This window comes from Chaetomium fimeti (assembly GCF_033439085.1).
Source record: "Chaetomium fimeti strain CBS 168.71 chromosome Unknown B0H64scaffold_5, whole genome shotgun sequence".
Taxonomy (NCBI): Eukaryota; Fungi; Ascomycota; class Sordariomycetes; order Sordariales; family Chaetomiaceae; genus Chaetomium; species Chaetomium fimeti.
Window position 1 is genome coordinate 237,474 of NW_026944333.1, and position 14,208 is coordinate 251,681.

Sequence of the window (14,208 nt, forward strand, 5' to 3'; positions counted from 1 at the left end):
TCGTAGGTTTACAACTGCCTAAGCTGTGTCCTGCTGCAGTACTGCCCACAAATTATGTCGCGCCGCATATGGAAAGAGACAAGAGAGGGTTTGTCCATAGTGATCCGGACAGCCTTTCAGTCCAAGACCGACACATCAGACGAAGAGTCTGAGGAGGAACCACCAAAGGTAAGTTGACTTATTCAAACTCCATCTAATTGCGTACCTGCCTAGCTACCTAGGTATTCAACAGTGTCACGGTCGTGCTTCCTAAGCTAACACCTAGGCACTGCTACTTAGAAGGACCCTCAAACTACACATACCAGCAAGACGAAATATAAACACAAGCCACTCACTGACAAGAGTTCCATTCGCCTGCTCGAGCTCCTACCTGGCGCTCGCCAGGACGACATCGCTTGCTCCTTACGCGAATGCCGCATCGACGATTGCCGTGGGGCATACGAAGCATTGAGCTATGTCTGGGGTGACGAGACCAAGAGGACTCCTGTCTGGATCGGCGAAAGGACCCTCGACGTGACGGAAAATCTAGCGTCGGCTCTTCGTGACTTACGCAAGCCAGACCAGCTCCGGACTCTCTGGGCCGACGCCATGTGCATCAACCAAGCCGACCGCCCGGAGAGAAATCATCAAGTTAGTGTTATGGATGAGATTTACCGCTCAGCTTCCCGCACCGTTGTATACCTGGGGCCGAATGTCAAAGACTACACCGACAGGGCGTATGCGATGTTGGACGAGCTGGCAGCCGAGGCGATATCCCGAGAGCACTCCCCCAACGTGAGCTCCTTCCTGTCGGGCAATGTGACGATATCTTTACTCGACAGAAAGCATGTCGACAGCGTGCTCTATGAGCGTTACAAAGAAGAATTTGTTGCCGGCATCCACATTGCCGAGGCTGCCTGGTGGTCGAGGGCCTGGACTGTTCAGGAGATTCTTCTGGCATCACACGCTGTGGTCGTGACCGGATCACGGTCCATGGATTGGCAACGTTTCTGCACGGGAGTCGACTACGCCTTTGCTATTGGGATATTGACGTCGTTGATGATCGGCCAAGTCGCCGACCCAACAGTCATGCCATATCTCTCGATGCGCGCGTTGACGCAGGTCCGGAAGAAGTCTTCCGACGCGTTATCCATGCAAGCATCCAACACACCGGTGCCAACACAGGACATGCTGAGGATGTTGATCCACTGCCGCTTTCGCCAGGCCATGGACCCGCGCGACAAGGTGTACGCCCTCCTCAGGCTTGAGGTTACTGACCAGAACTAGAGCGGCCTCGGCCTCGAACCCGACTACGCTGCGCCGACGAGTGTGGTCTATACCAACGCAGCCAAACAGCTACTGCTCCGCTCCGACAGCCTCGACCTTTTCGGCGCCTGCACCCCAACCGCCATGGATGGCCTCCCCTCCTGGGCACCCGACTGGAGCGACACCTCCTCAGTCCCCCGACCCCTAATGGACGACGCCTTTGGCAACCCGCGCCAAACCCACGCCTCCGCCAGGACACACCCCTCCCCCCGTTTCCTCAACGCCACCAACACCACCACCAACACCATCACCCCTACCCCCATCCCCACCCCCACCCTCCTCCTCACCGGCCACGAACTCACCACCATCACCGCCCTCACCCCCACCATCCCCCGCCTGCAATTCGACATGGACGCCTTCACCGTATCGCCCCTGCAAGGCGACCCCAACACACTCTTCAACCGCCTCCGCCGGCTCGGCCTCGTCTTCTCCTACCTCGCCGAGCTGTACACCCAACTCAGCGCCGTCGTCCCGCAAGTCGGCACCTTCGCCGAGTGGGAATCCTTTGCGCGCTCCCAGCCGCCGCAGAACCCCACCCCAAAACCGGCCGAGGGGGCGATGTATGACCCGCTGGCGGTGTACTGGCGCACGCTGTGCGCGGGGGCCGGGGCGGAGGCGGTGGAGGGGGCAAGGGCAGGGGCCGAGGAGACGGCGCGGCTGTTTTATGCGTGGCGCGCGAGTCTGCGGCCGCTGGCAAGGTTTCATGAGTGGTGTGTCCACCGCGCGCTGCGGCCGGTGGTGTTTCTGGGGTATTTGCGGCTGACGTGGAAGGGGTATAGCGAGTTTGCGCGGCGAATTGAGATGGTGTATGAGCGGCGGCTGGGGAGGGGGGAGAATGGGTTTTTGATGTTGGTGCCGGAGGGAGCCGAGGTCGGGGATCGGGTTGTGGTGGTGAAAGGGGGGAGGGTGCCGTTGGTGTTGAGAAGGGATGGGGATGGTCGGGGGGATTATCGGCTTGTTGGGGAGGCGTATGTGGAGGGGATTATGGATGGGGAGGCGTTTGATGAGGAGATGTGCGTTGATATGAGGATCCGGTGAGGATTCGGGGCCTGGGTTGGGAATTCAACACCTTGCATTTTACGAATGAAATCCCAGGCCGAGTGCCTCGGATCGCCGAGGTACCTACATACCTAGGTAGTGACCAGACCCGCGGCGGTAATACTGCTGCGGGATGCATAAAGCTGGTACCTAGGTACCCAGCTTTCCTAAGACTCCTCTAATGGTAGCTGGTTTTCGTCTTGGAATCTTCCGGTGTGTAAGAACCGACCCATCATTAACGACGGGTCGGTAACTTTAACGAAGTCGTCGATTTTGTTGCCAGCCTGGGTCCCGGGAACTCTCCCTGGAGCTCTCTTGTTCGCTGGATGACGGCGCCATCATGCGCCCTTCTTGGATATACGGGCCTGGTGCCGCGAAATCCGTGCCGAGGTAGTAGGCTTCGTAGTTGAGGCCTTGCCCGTACGTTATGGTTGTGTGATCCTGATTAATTAGATCCGTGTGCATTAGGATTGGTTTGGCCGTTCCCTTCCTTCGCCCTATATCAGGAAGCCTACCTCTTCACTTTCACAACTTCCATGTTCGACCATGAGCTACACGTTCCGAAATTATAACAAAGGTACCCAATCGTAAAGCGCGACCCCATTCGTGCCATTTGTAAACGCAGTAAATGGTATTTGTACGCTTTAATACTTGGCTTAGAGCTGACATACCCCCTAGTACCTAGGTAGGTAGGCACCTATTCTGAGTTGTGCATCTCAGCTCCCCACTTAAATTCCCACGCTTCCCACATAGATTGCGTCCAAGCCTGCTCCCGAGCGTCCCGCTCAGCTTGCGCCTGAGCCTGCTCCCGAGCCGCATGAGCCCGTGCCTGCGCCTGACTTTCTTCGACAGTTTGTATGTGTGTCTGTGCCTTCTCCAGAGCTGCCTGAATCCGAGCCTGAGCCTGCTCGCGAGCTTCTTGAGCCTGGATATAAGCCTGAGCCCGAGCTCGAGCCTGGGCTCCCACCCTAGCGTCCCACTCAGCCTCACTCGGTGACAAAACGGCTTGATCCCGCGCCTGAGCTTCCCGAAAGACTTGTATCATCCGTTCTGGCGACCGCGGCACTGACGGTGATCCCGAATCCCCGAGGATCAACGGCAATGACGCCGGCGGTCGTGGAGGTGACAGTAACGGCGATAAAACTCCCGGGTTTGTTTGCAAGTCGTTCTTCCGAGTACTAAGCGTGTCGTCGCCCGTGGTTATGTTGTTTCTTTTGTGGCCCAACTCCCGTTTCCGCTCCGCCTCCCTGTCTGTCATCTGTTGGAGCAACTTGGTAGATTTGCTCCGCCCGAAATTTCCGACTCGGCGGATGGGCCTCGGAGTCGCATCTTGCTGATGAAACCTCTGCTCATGCCTTCTTAGAGCCTGCGCAGAGGAAAAGGGAGGGTATTGGCAACCCGGAAAATCGCATCTGGGCCGACAGACGTGTGAAATCTCGTGCTCTTGCAGGAGTTGTACGGAATCAAACCCCATAGTTGCTCGTGGGCAGGACTTGAGACGACAGGTGAACGCGGACGTGTGGAACTGCCTCTTGAAAAGCTCCAGCTCCTCGGCTGAGACGCCTGGGAAGTCGTGTTGACCGAGTATGCACCTGACACACTGTTGGTATGCCGTGAGCATTGTCAAGATGCCTTCAGGGGAATTAGGCTGTGGTGTATCACCTATGGTGTCCCGGGTGTCAGTTCGGTTCACGACCACGATTATGGTTGAAGCTTTGTTAACTCACTCTGGTTGTCTTGAAGCTCACGCTCGAGCTGTTCAATAGTCCTGGACTTCAAGCTCCGTTCGACATGCTTGTGCAACGTTTCGTGTTGTCCAAGGAGCAACAGCCGCTCGTCGGAAGAACTTGGGTTTGAATCGCTTCTCTGAACATTGCATGGCGCCATGCTCTCAAGCTTGTTCGTTAACTGGATTGCGAGGCGGAAAGCTTTAATGTCCGAGCTTATGCCGCCATGCCTGCTGGCTTCAGAGAGAAGGTATTCAGTCCAGAACTCGGTGGCGTAGGTATGGAGACCATGTAACCCCCTTATCACCCGGGAGGTCTTCAAATCTTCAGGATATCCTTCGTTGAACACGTCCAGTCCGGAGATGAGGCAAGCCAGTACGGCTGTTGTGTTTTGCTGAACCACTTCTTCTTCGCGAATGACCAGGTTACTGCTCGAGGTTTGAACAAAGCTAAAAGTTGGTGTTAGCTTCCTTGGCTCAACCTTTGTGGCTGGCCCGGTACATACTCTTTCACAGAAACATGGATAAACGCCAATGTTCCGTCCCGCCGCTCTTCCACTAGGGGTTCACAGATGTCTAGGATGTACTGAGGGGCAAGGTGGGTGATGCTTGGGTCCCCGGGGCTGAACGAAACAGCGGACAGGAACTCGAGCTTCTTCAGGGGTCGTTTTGAAAAAGCAACCCATCCAAAGATACACTTTATTCGTTCCACGGAACGGTGGTCAAGGGGGGCAAGTATTTGGGTGAGAATCCTCCGGTAGCTAGGTAAAACACGTGTTAGCCATGCTGAGGATGCGATGGCTTGGTCGTGGGGTAAAGGCAACAGCGTACAAGTCTGTGAGTTTGTTTGGTAAGTGGTTGATAGACGTCCTGACTTCCTCGCCGTTGTAGAAAATATTTGTTGCAAGGTAGTCGAGAACCAGCCGTGCATAAAGAAACATGCCTGATCAACAAAAGTTAGCTGTGTCTGCGCCTTGTACGGCTGAGCAACGTGACTTGCCATCTGCCTTTCGGGCGACCCGATGCTCAATATCCCCCAATTCGTCAGCTCCAATGTCCAGTTGTGAGAACCTTTGGTGAAGCGAGTGCAATCTCTGTGACGCGTATTGCCTGATGGCCTCTTCTACAGCCGGCTTCTCGTCGGTAAATGAGAGTGTTTGCTTTTTGCCGAGGCGCTTTGCCAGAATGCTCGTTGGGCGGCTCGAGACGAGGACTTTACAGATAGTAGAGTCCGAAGAAGAGAACTTGGAAGCCACTTGATTTAGGAGGCTCAAAACCCGCGCTTGTTTGTCAGCGTCGCACTCGTCCAAGCCGTCGAGCAGGAGCCAGATGTGTTCAGCCTGGCATGGTTCACTCGACAGACTAGCCAGAAGGACTTGTAGTAGGTGCTCTAGCGTGGATAGGGTGGGCGACTTTCTTTCTAGGACGCACTCGTTGTAGACGTGCGCAACCAAGTCACCGTCCTTGCGCAACAGCTGCAGGAGCAAGGATCTCAGGATCTGGTCGTACGAGGTCGAAGATGGGTATGAGTGAGTGCAGAAGTGGTGAATGACGAACATTTTGGCCGCCTTCATGTAGTTAATCAGCTGGGCGGACATGACGCTTTTTCCGGTGCCGGGACTACCCTGTAACCACAGCATTGCGGTCTCTCTTCTCTTCTTGAGCCATGAGCTCACTTTTGGGGTCTTCAAGATCCACCCGCAGGTCCCGGGATGTTTTATGCCTTCGGCTGAGATGGATTCGAATACGGCCAACTGGTCTGATTCATCAGCCCTAAGCCAAGACATGATGGCCGTGTACTGTTTTGCCGCATGTTCTTCGTCCAGTCGGCGGATCCTGTCCACACTCTCCTCTCTCCAGAGTCTGATATCTTGGCGCAGCTGGCGTCCTTCTGCTATGTCACGGGCGTTTGCTTCCAAGTCGATCAGAGTTTCGTGGCGCTCCATATCCTCCAATATATTGTCGAACCGGCGCTGGAACCGTCCCCAGGATGTGAGAAAGAGCAATTTCCAGCCTAAAAAGAGGATTAGTCGAGAAGCCATTACATACGAGTAGAGGTGAAGGAATACCAACCGTTTCGTCGCACAAACTTGTACGCGTGTTTGTGGAATTCGAGTATATCGGCATAGAAGACGGCCATGGCGTTTTGGAAATCGGCGTCACGGGAAAATGCTTGGTCCAGAATTTCAAACCTCTTCAAAGCCGATGCAATTCTCGCGTATCCCTTCATGATCTGCTCGAAAGCCTCAACATGTTCGCAAGCAACCCTCAAAATAAGTGTGATGGGCGCCCAGACCCATGGGAGAAAGGGGGTGCCGTTGCAGAGAACACTCATGATCTTCCCATAATGCTCTAATCCTTCAAAGAGAGGCATCAGTCGGCGCATGTTGCGCAAACATTGCCGTGAGGCAAGCTGGACCTCGATGTTGAGAGCGGCTTCCCTCACGTCCTGGAGTGTTGTCTTATGAAAGTCACGCGAATCCTGGGGGGTGATTGTCCGATTGAGCTCCTCAAACGCCGTATGTACCGTCTGCCTCGCCACCGGCGAGGCCACGGGTGCAAGTGGCATTTCGGCACCCTGGGCTGGGACGCGTTCCTCTGGCAGGCCCGATGTTCTCGTGAATATCAAGGGCGACGGGGCAGTTTGAAGTTTGAACTGAGGGTTGGGAATGGATGTCCAGCATGAATGAACCACGGATTTTGAAAGTACCTATCTAATGTGATAGTAAACAGACGATAATTAAGCACCAGAGCCAGATGGGTAATTCCACCCCCTTCGCATGAAACTGAGGCGCAGCCCGTGGGGGGAGTGAGGACCAGTGAAATAAGCAACACAGACACGGTTGGGCATCAAGGGCTGGGCACCGCCACCGCCCACCTCCAACGGGGGTTGTCGCGGATGCTGTGGTTGGCCCTTCTCTCCGACACACCTTCAGGCGCCGCAATTTCGCCTCAGGGGGCGCATGGCTCTGCGGAAAGCACGCAGATGTCGTGTAACGTACTGGAACTACGTCACTACGTGTACGCATGCGTCAGGTAGGCTCTGCACACCGCCATCCGCCGGGCTGTTCGATGGGTTTTAACTTACCCAGAAGTTCAGAACAGGAGTTTGTTGTTCACCGCGCGGACTTTCTCAGTCCTTCTGTCCCCTGAGTTCCACTTAGCGTTTAGGTGTTTCCGATCGACTTGGTTCGGGTCGTTTTGGTATGTGCACGTACTTGTTAATTCCCCCTCTGCATCATCCAACATATGCCAAATGGGTGTTAATGGAGGCAGAGGCATACGGGGACGAAGCTGACATAGAAAACGGACTGCGGCCCTAATGGATCCCTCCTTAAATAAAGAACATGAGGCCCAGCCTTCAAAACGACGCCGCCTAAACGACCCTCGCCATATTACCTGGCAGCCAGCGGATCACGAAGGCAGTCAAGCACCACCGTCACGGCTTCTGGAGCCAGCTTTCAGCGGACATGATCTGAATCAACCGTGGGCAAGCTACAACAGCCTGAACAACTCCACATTGACTGAAAACCCAACCTTCATTATATCGTCGGATGGTTTTGCTTCAGGTCAGAGAGAACATACTCCATGGCTCTTCCCACCAATCCCTCCGGATCAACTTGGCTACAGCCATTCTTCCGGGGTCTTACCGCTGCCTCCAGTTCTTCAACCCACTCAGTCGCCCTGGACCCTCCAATATGACGTTCCTTTATCGCCCTTCCACGCCCAACCATGGTTTGGACACCCCCCCGCCCACCAGACACATCTCCATCATGATATATCTCCACTCTCGACGCCGATGGAAACTCTGCACGCAGTCGCCGTTCGCAACGGCCAAGAGGGAGGTGCGGACCTTACACACTCCAGCGCTGTATCAGAACAGAACAATACCGGTCTGCCCAAGGTCGTATGCTTTGGAGTGGTGAGAAAGCTCCCTTACTCCCGAAGATCCAGAATGGAGAACCCCAACTAATATCATTGCAGATCCAAGCGATCCCCGGGAAATGTGACAAACAGATGCCCGCTACAGCCACTGGCCCGTTTTCGGTCCAGATCGTGTCGTCAGACCGTTTTGCTGCCACGGACGGCACTGGAGCAAGCGGGAGCATCGCCGCAGAGAATAGGCAGATGATCCAAAGTCTCCTCGAAGAAAGCAGCATTGAGCTATTCTCCACGTGTACGTTAGACACTGGGCCCACGGCACGAAAGCCAAACAGCGTCGCCTCGCAGTTGTTTCGGCCCTGCGCGCTAGACATCACCATTTATGGGCCTGAAGATATCTTCGAAGATATTGGCGCTTGGTTACAAGAATACGGCCTGTACCTTCAGGATGTTCGTCAAGTCCACCTTGACACCAAGTACTGCAACCCTCACAAGCTCTCGGTCGATGACATTGATTCCTGCCCCATGGTATCCGACGTCGTCCGACAGTCTTCAAGCTCGCTTTTGCTTGAGCATGTCCCTGATCGACCAGACCTGCTCGATCTCCTAAGTAACGGCAATGAACTCGAGGAGACGCAGCAGCCTGCTGCGATTCGTACAGCGTTGAAGAAGTACTTCAACCCTGAATTGTTCCGATCAGTCTCAGGATCGCTCTAACTCAATGGCTACCTAGGCACCAGAAACAAGGTCTGACATTCATGCTCCGTCGCGAACGAGGGTGGGCTTTCGTAGAGAACCAAGCCGATGTGTGGGAGTATCTGGATGTTGGCCATGGAGAGTAGTAAGTCGTCGCTCAACCTGGGTCTATTATTTTGTTCCCTAGACTCTTTGGCGGCCAAAGCTGACGCAATCCAAGCTTCCTGAATAGAGTTTCCGGGGCTCACCAAATCGAAGAGCCGCCACCATTCTACGGAGGCATCGTTGCCGATCCGATGGGTCTTGGGAAAACGCTGACCATGATTTCTTTGGTGGCCACTGACCTAGACCGTAATTCGTCCGAGGATGTTACGCTGGACACTGACGAAGAAACCAAACCTCGTGTTTCAGCAACGCTCATCATCATTCCACCCCCGCGTAAGTCAGAAGAAGCCGTTCATCCGGGTGACCCAGTGCATGATACTAACCCTTTAATTTCAGTAATTGGAACCTGGGAGGACCAGTTATCAGAGCAAGTACTAGTCGTGCATTACCAAAAGCCATTCCTGCTAACTGCCTCCTCTGCATTAGGCATGTCGTGCCCGATGGCATGGAATTTCGGCGTCATCATGGAAAGACGAGGCTTACCGACGTTGAAGAACTAGACGGTGTCAACGTAGTCTTAACAACATACCATACAGTGTCTGCGGAGTGGAAGCCCGACAACCAACCAGGTACCTCCATCTTGTTTTCCGTACGATGGCGGAGGATCATTTTGGATGAAGGTTTGTGCTACGGTTATTCTTGTCTTAATAAAGCTTCTGACTGCTCCATTTGCTAACGAAAGTAAGCACACTTCATCCGCAACGGTAACTCCAGGATAGCCCGGGCATCTTGCGAGCTGGATTCGGTTTCCCGTTGGGCAGTGACGGGTACACCCGTTCAAAACCGACTCAGTGACCTAGCGGCGCAGCTGAAGTTCATCCGGGTCTATCCTTACGACGACCCGAAGCAGTTCGAGGCGGACATATCCCGGCTCTGGAAGTCTGGGGAAGATGAGGAGGCTTCTAAGAGGCTGAAATACCTCTCCGCCTGTATCCTGTTACGACGACCCAAAGCAACCATCAACCTCCCTACTCGTCGGGACATGACATGTGCGGTAGACTTCAGCCGTGAAGAGAGGGCGGCATACGACGAGGTGAGAGAGCAGACAATCACTAAGATTGACGAGGCCCTGCACAATAGCTCGGAGGCGTCTAGAGCGGGCGTGTATGTGAACGTCCTGCAGCAGATCGAGTCCCTGCGCCTGATCTGCGATCTCGGACTTCACTACCACACACGAGGTAATCGTATAGCACAGAGTTCTTCGGCATCGGAGGAATGGGCCGCCGCCGCGCAACAGGCTTTTAATGTCCAGCGCGAGCTCAGCCCTATCGTCTGCTTGCAATGCTCTTCTCCGACAAGTCTGACCGAGTCCCTGCTGGGTGACAGGCACGACCCGTCCTCCTCGCGGCTGCAGCCTCAGTTCTTCCGGTGCTTGCGCTTTACCTGCGGAGACTGCGTGCGGAAGCTGCAGAGGGCGAGGCAGACTCTGGGTTGTGGGCATAAACCTTCCTGTCTTGTGTCGCCCATCTCTACCAGCCACAGTGTTCTAGAAGAGGTTCCCGCCGCGATGACCGACGCGGCGTCGACGCCGCCTACGGCCCTGCCCTCGAAAGTCCAGGCACTAGTGACGGACATTAATGCGGTGCCAACCGACGTCAAATGGTATTGTACCGACCTACCTCCTCACCACCAGCTGCACTGCGCTTTCTCTCTCGGGTGATTACCTACTGATTCTTGACAGCGTGGTGTTCTCCACTTGGAGGCTCACCCTCGACGTGGTTGAGAAAGGTCTCGAGAGGGCCGGGATACGGAGCATCCGGTTTGACGGGAGTGTACCGCAAAAGGAACGGCAGTCGGTCGTCGACAAGTTCAAGGCGGATCCCGGAATTCGTGTCATGCTGCTCACGCTCTCGTGCGGAGCCGTTGGGTGAGAGACGAACGCCATTCGTGCCGTTGCTACCGCCGATTACTGATGCTAGTCCTTAGCCTGACCCTCACCGTGGCCTCGCGCGCTTACTTGATGGAGCCTCACTGGTATGTCACGGGCCCAATCCATTTTGGGTACTGTCCGGATGACTGATTCGAAATGAAATCGCAGGAACCCAACCCTGGAAGAACAGGCCCTCGCACGGATCCATCGAATAGGGCAAACACGAGAAGTGACAACGGTTCGGCTTTACATCCGGGACTCGTTTGAAGAGGTTTGTAAAATCGCCAATGTAAGCAAACAAAAAGGGGACCTAACTGGATGGCGACACTAGCAAGTAATCGAGCTACAAAACGCCAAAAAGCACCTCGCTCGCGTGCTGCTCTCCCCTCATGACGGCGGTCAAGGGGATGACAGCCTCGGGGGCCTTCACGTAAGTACTTCGAATGCTTCATAATGTCCGGCTAGGTACTTACATGGTTGTTAGAAACTAAGAGCGCTGCTCTGAGTCGCGCGACGCACGACAATCGCCACTTTTCGATTTGGGTCCGCCCTTGAGCGGCCCGTCGGCGGCATGTGGGCGCTCTAGTACGCTGTATAGACGGAGGCAGTGTCACCGGGCAGTGCCTCAGAGGCTATTGCGACTATTGGTGGCTTTAACCCGTCTCAGTTTTGAAAACCACCATTTCATTCATCATACTGCATCCTATCTCCGCCCAAATCACAATAAAGTCCTCTGACAGATCAACCCCCATCACCGCCGCGGGAATCACCACCACTGAAACTTTGCCCAGTCGATTCCAAAACTACTACCAAAGAATGAGATTTCGCAGACCCTCCCAACCTTCACACCACAACCGAGTACCTTGTACCCAATAGACTGGTCCTTACATCCAATCTCGGTATCTGCTGCAACCCCAAGAGTGCCGTGAAAGGGGCCGACCTCAGCATCCACGAGGTACACGCCCACATCGGCTCCAGCGTAGACCGGCAAGCCCCCCATTTCTTGCATCTCAGCCTTAGCCTTCGCAGCGAGAATGTCGACATGCACCTGCTGGATCGGGACCGCGTTTAGCTGCTCCATATGGATGAGAGCAGCCGTGGTCGTGGCGCTCTGGGTTTGGAAGATGCAGCCCCCGGTGCCGCCGTCGGCGTTGATGTAAAAGGTGGTGATCCCACCCGGTTCCTGCTTCACCTGGACGTACGCTCCCTTGGAACTGAGTTTGGTGCCCACGTCTTCCAGACTGCCCGTTTGAGCGAATTGGGTATGCCCGGTCGGCGCCGGTGTTATTGACTGACACACCAAACATCAGTAAAGTGGACGGGTGCTGGTTCTGGTGGCGGTTGATCGAATCAGTCTCCCACCCGTCCCTAGCTTAGGTACCTAGCTTTGAGGGGTGTGTCAGACCGCCAATGGAGTAAGGGGGGATGGAAGAATAGTAATCAAGCGTTTTAGTATGGGTAATGGAGAGAGGGGGGGGATAGGTGGCGAGGAGCAGAGAGGGAGATGTTGCCCCTAATATAAGCAAGGAGCTAAAACCTGCCATCGATACCTCTTCTGGGATGTAATGAATACCTAGAGAGTCTGAGGTGTGCGAGGAATAATCTTTCATCAGTTGAGGGGCGGGAAGACTTGCATGTCAAGCACCTTGACAAAATTATCTGAGAAGCGGCGAGAACCGTCGGCCCGAAATGGCAAGATCCGAGTCCAAATGGCTGCAAGGGGGCGGCGTTGTCGTCTGAACAACCGTGCTGGCTCCAAGGAACGGAATTCCGTTTTACACGCTGGATTCAGGCGGATTGAGATGCATGTCTTATTATACACACACATAAAGTGCCAAACAGAATAATAAATACCAACGGTAGGCCAGCTACCTGTACGCCTAATAACACCGCCACGCTACTCCCAAATTCACGCTGCACCCATTCCTGTGTTTCATGACCGAAATCAAACATGCGGTGGTCCGTCCACATCGAGTTGGCCAGCTCGTCTGATCACATGTGTCTCAGAATCCATCATTCTATAACTCCAATCTGATTGCCCGTCCCGGCCTGCCTTCACTTGCCAACTCCCCAATTCACAATTCCTACCATCGCCCACGCACCACCCGTTAGCTTGTCCACCCAACTCCCCCTCACCAACCCCATAACTAAATCCCCGCTTATGAGGAGCGCTTCGTCTGAACCGGCAGCTTCTTAGCGCCAGCACCAGCACCAGCACCGGCCCCAGCTCCAGCTCCAGCTCCACGTCCCGCAGTACCGACGCCACCAGCCTGGCCCGAAGGCTTTGTGGCAACCTTAGCCTCGCCCACGGTCTTGGTCGTGACGGCGGCATTAGCGGGGGCGGCGGAGGAAGCCGGCTGCTTTGTGCATCGATCACAGACTGACTTGCCATCCCATGGCACCATCTTCGTGTTGGTCTTGTTGGCCTCGCAATTGCGTTTGCAGCTCGGCGCCCGGATGAGGCGCAGTTTGGGTACGATGTGCTTCTCCTTGTAGTGCACGCCGCAGTCCAGCTTTGTGAGGATGAACTTGCACATTTTGGTGGTGGTGTTTGTTGGGGGGAAGACTTGAGATGAGCAGTGCTTGTCAAGAGTGTCGGAGTAAGTTTGTTAAAGGTTGAAAAAAAGAAGGTTTGATTGCTTGCTCGATTGGTTGTCTGTTGGCTTTACCGAGAGGAAGTTCGGCATTCTGGGAGGGGAGAGTCCGGTGATCTCTTATAGCCCTAGCCAGCACCATGTGAAGCCAGAGGAGCTGAAGTCGAAGGATCGAGCGACCCAAACTTCTGCCATGTTTCAGCCAGGACAACAACACCAATACCACATTCCGTCCGTGCCTCATGGGCTTAAGACAAACTCCCGTGATGGTTGCCGCTCCCACAACCCATCCTGAAGAAGGCGCACCTGGTCGCCGACCAGTTGCTTGAATACCGGACGCTGGAGGCACAGCCCGAAACAGCCGTCCCTTGTGCCTCTCGCTTGTTGCCCATGTTTTCGCTCCCTTCTTCACCCTCACAAGACGCAATGTTTTGGCCGGGTTTTGCTGGCCCGGGTTCCGTTACAGAGTGTCTCATCGAGCCCGTCAACAGTCGCCAGAGGATGGGAGAGGCCAGCCTGCCGCCGGCACTGAACCAAACTCCTTTGAAGCCATGGCCGCGCCGGGTCCCGAAGTCGGGCATATTGGCTCAATGTATCGGCCGTGACATGATCTCCAAGTGTTATTTTTAGTTTGACTTTTTATTTTTTGGATTGACCCAACTCTCGTTGTTGACCAAGATCTCTACGTCCGTCTCGATACAATTCGTGTATAAAAAACGGTATCCCGGACCATTTGCCTAGGTCGTCACCTTGGTAAGAACACTCGCATCCAACATTAACCTCACACACCCTTAACTCTCGTTTAACTCTTGTTACCATCCTTGGACAACTGGCTGGCCCGGTTGCTCTACACTGATTGTCCTTCTTCGACTTCCGTCTTCTACAGCGCTTAGACTCCAACGCAATGACTCGCGCTGAATGTCCTCTCTGCA

The 14,208-nt window shown here is 54.6% G+C and overlaps 3 protein-coding genes across 3 annotated transcripts; 2 read left to right on the forward strand and 1 right to left on the reverse strand.

Moving 5' to 3' along the window:
• Nucleotides 1–54: 54 nt before the first annotated feature.
• B0H64DRAFT_442968 (heterokaryon incompatibility protein-domain-containing protein) lies at nucleotides 55–2,343 on the forward strand (the record flags this gene model as incomplete). The annotated part of the gene is made up of 3 exons (XM_062806681.1): nucleotides 55–168; nucleotides 280–1,224; nucleotides 1,267–2,343. 3 exons carry the CDS (start codon nucleotides 55–57, stop codon nucleotides 2,341–2,343), a joined length of 2,136 nt encoding a protein of 711 aa, XP_062657383.1.
• Nucleotides 2,344–2,951: 608 nt separating this feature from the next.
• Nucleotides 2,952–6,957, reverse strand: B0H64DRAFT_398860 (uncharacterized protein). Its single transcript, XM_062803988.1, has 6 exons — nucleotides 6,143–6,957; nucleotides 5,070–6,083; nucleotides 4,901–5,012; nucleotides 4,576–4,830; nucleotides 4,071–4,519; nucleotides 2,952–4,005 (listed from the first exon to the last, which is right to left on the reverse strand). The coding sequence occupies exons 1-6, from the start codon at nucleotides 6,636–6,638 to the stop codon at nucleotides 3,041–3,043; spliced, it is 3,291 nt and encodes a 1,096-aa protein (XP_062657384.1). The 5' UTR covers nucleotides 6,639–6,957; the 3' UTR covers nucleotides 2,952–3,040.
• A 911-nt stretch (nucleotides 6,958–7,868) lies between these two features.
• B0H64DRAFT_442970 (SNF2 family N-terminal domain-containing protein) lies at nucleotides 7,869–11,187 on the forward strand (the record flags this gene model as incomplete). Its single annotated transcript, XM_062806682.1, has 12 exons — nucleotides 7,869–7,976; nucleotides 8,054–8,622; nucleotides 8,685–8,792; nucleotides 8,868–9,085; nucleotides 9,149–9,170; nucleotides 9,239–9,432; nucleotides 9,499–10,414; nucleotides 10,494–10,679; nucleotides 10,739–10,786; nucleotides 10,851–10,953; nucleotides 11,014–11,112; nucleotides 11,167–11,187. 12 exons carry the CDS (start codon nucleotides 7,869–7,871, stop codon nucleotides 11,185–11,187), a joined length of 2,592 nt encoding a protein of 863 aa, XP_062657385.1.
• Nucleotides 11,188–14,208: the final 3,021 nt, after the last annotated feature.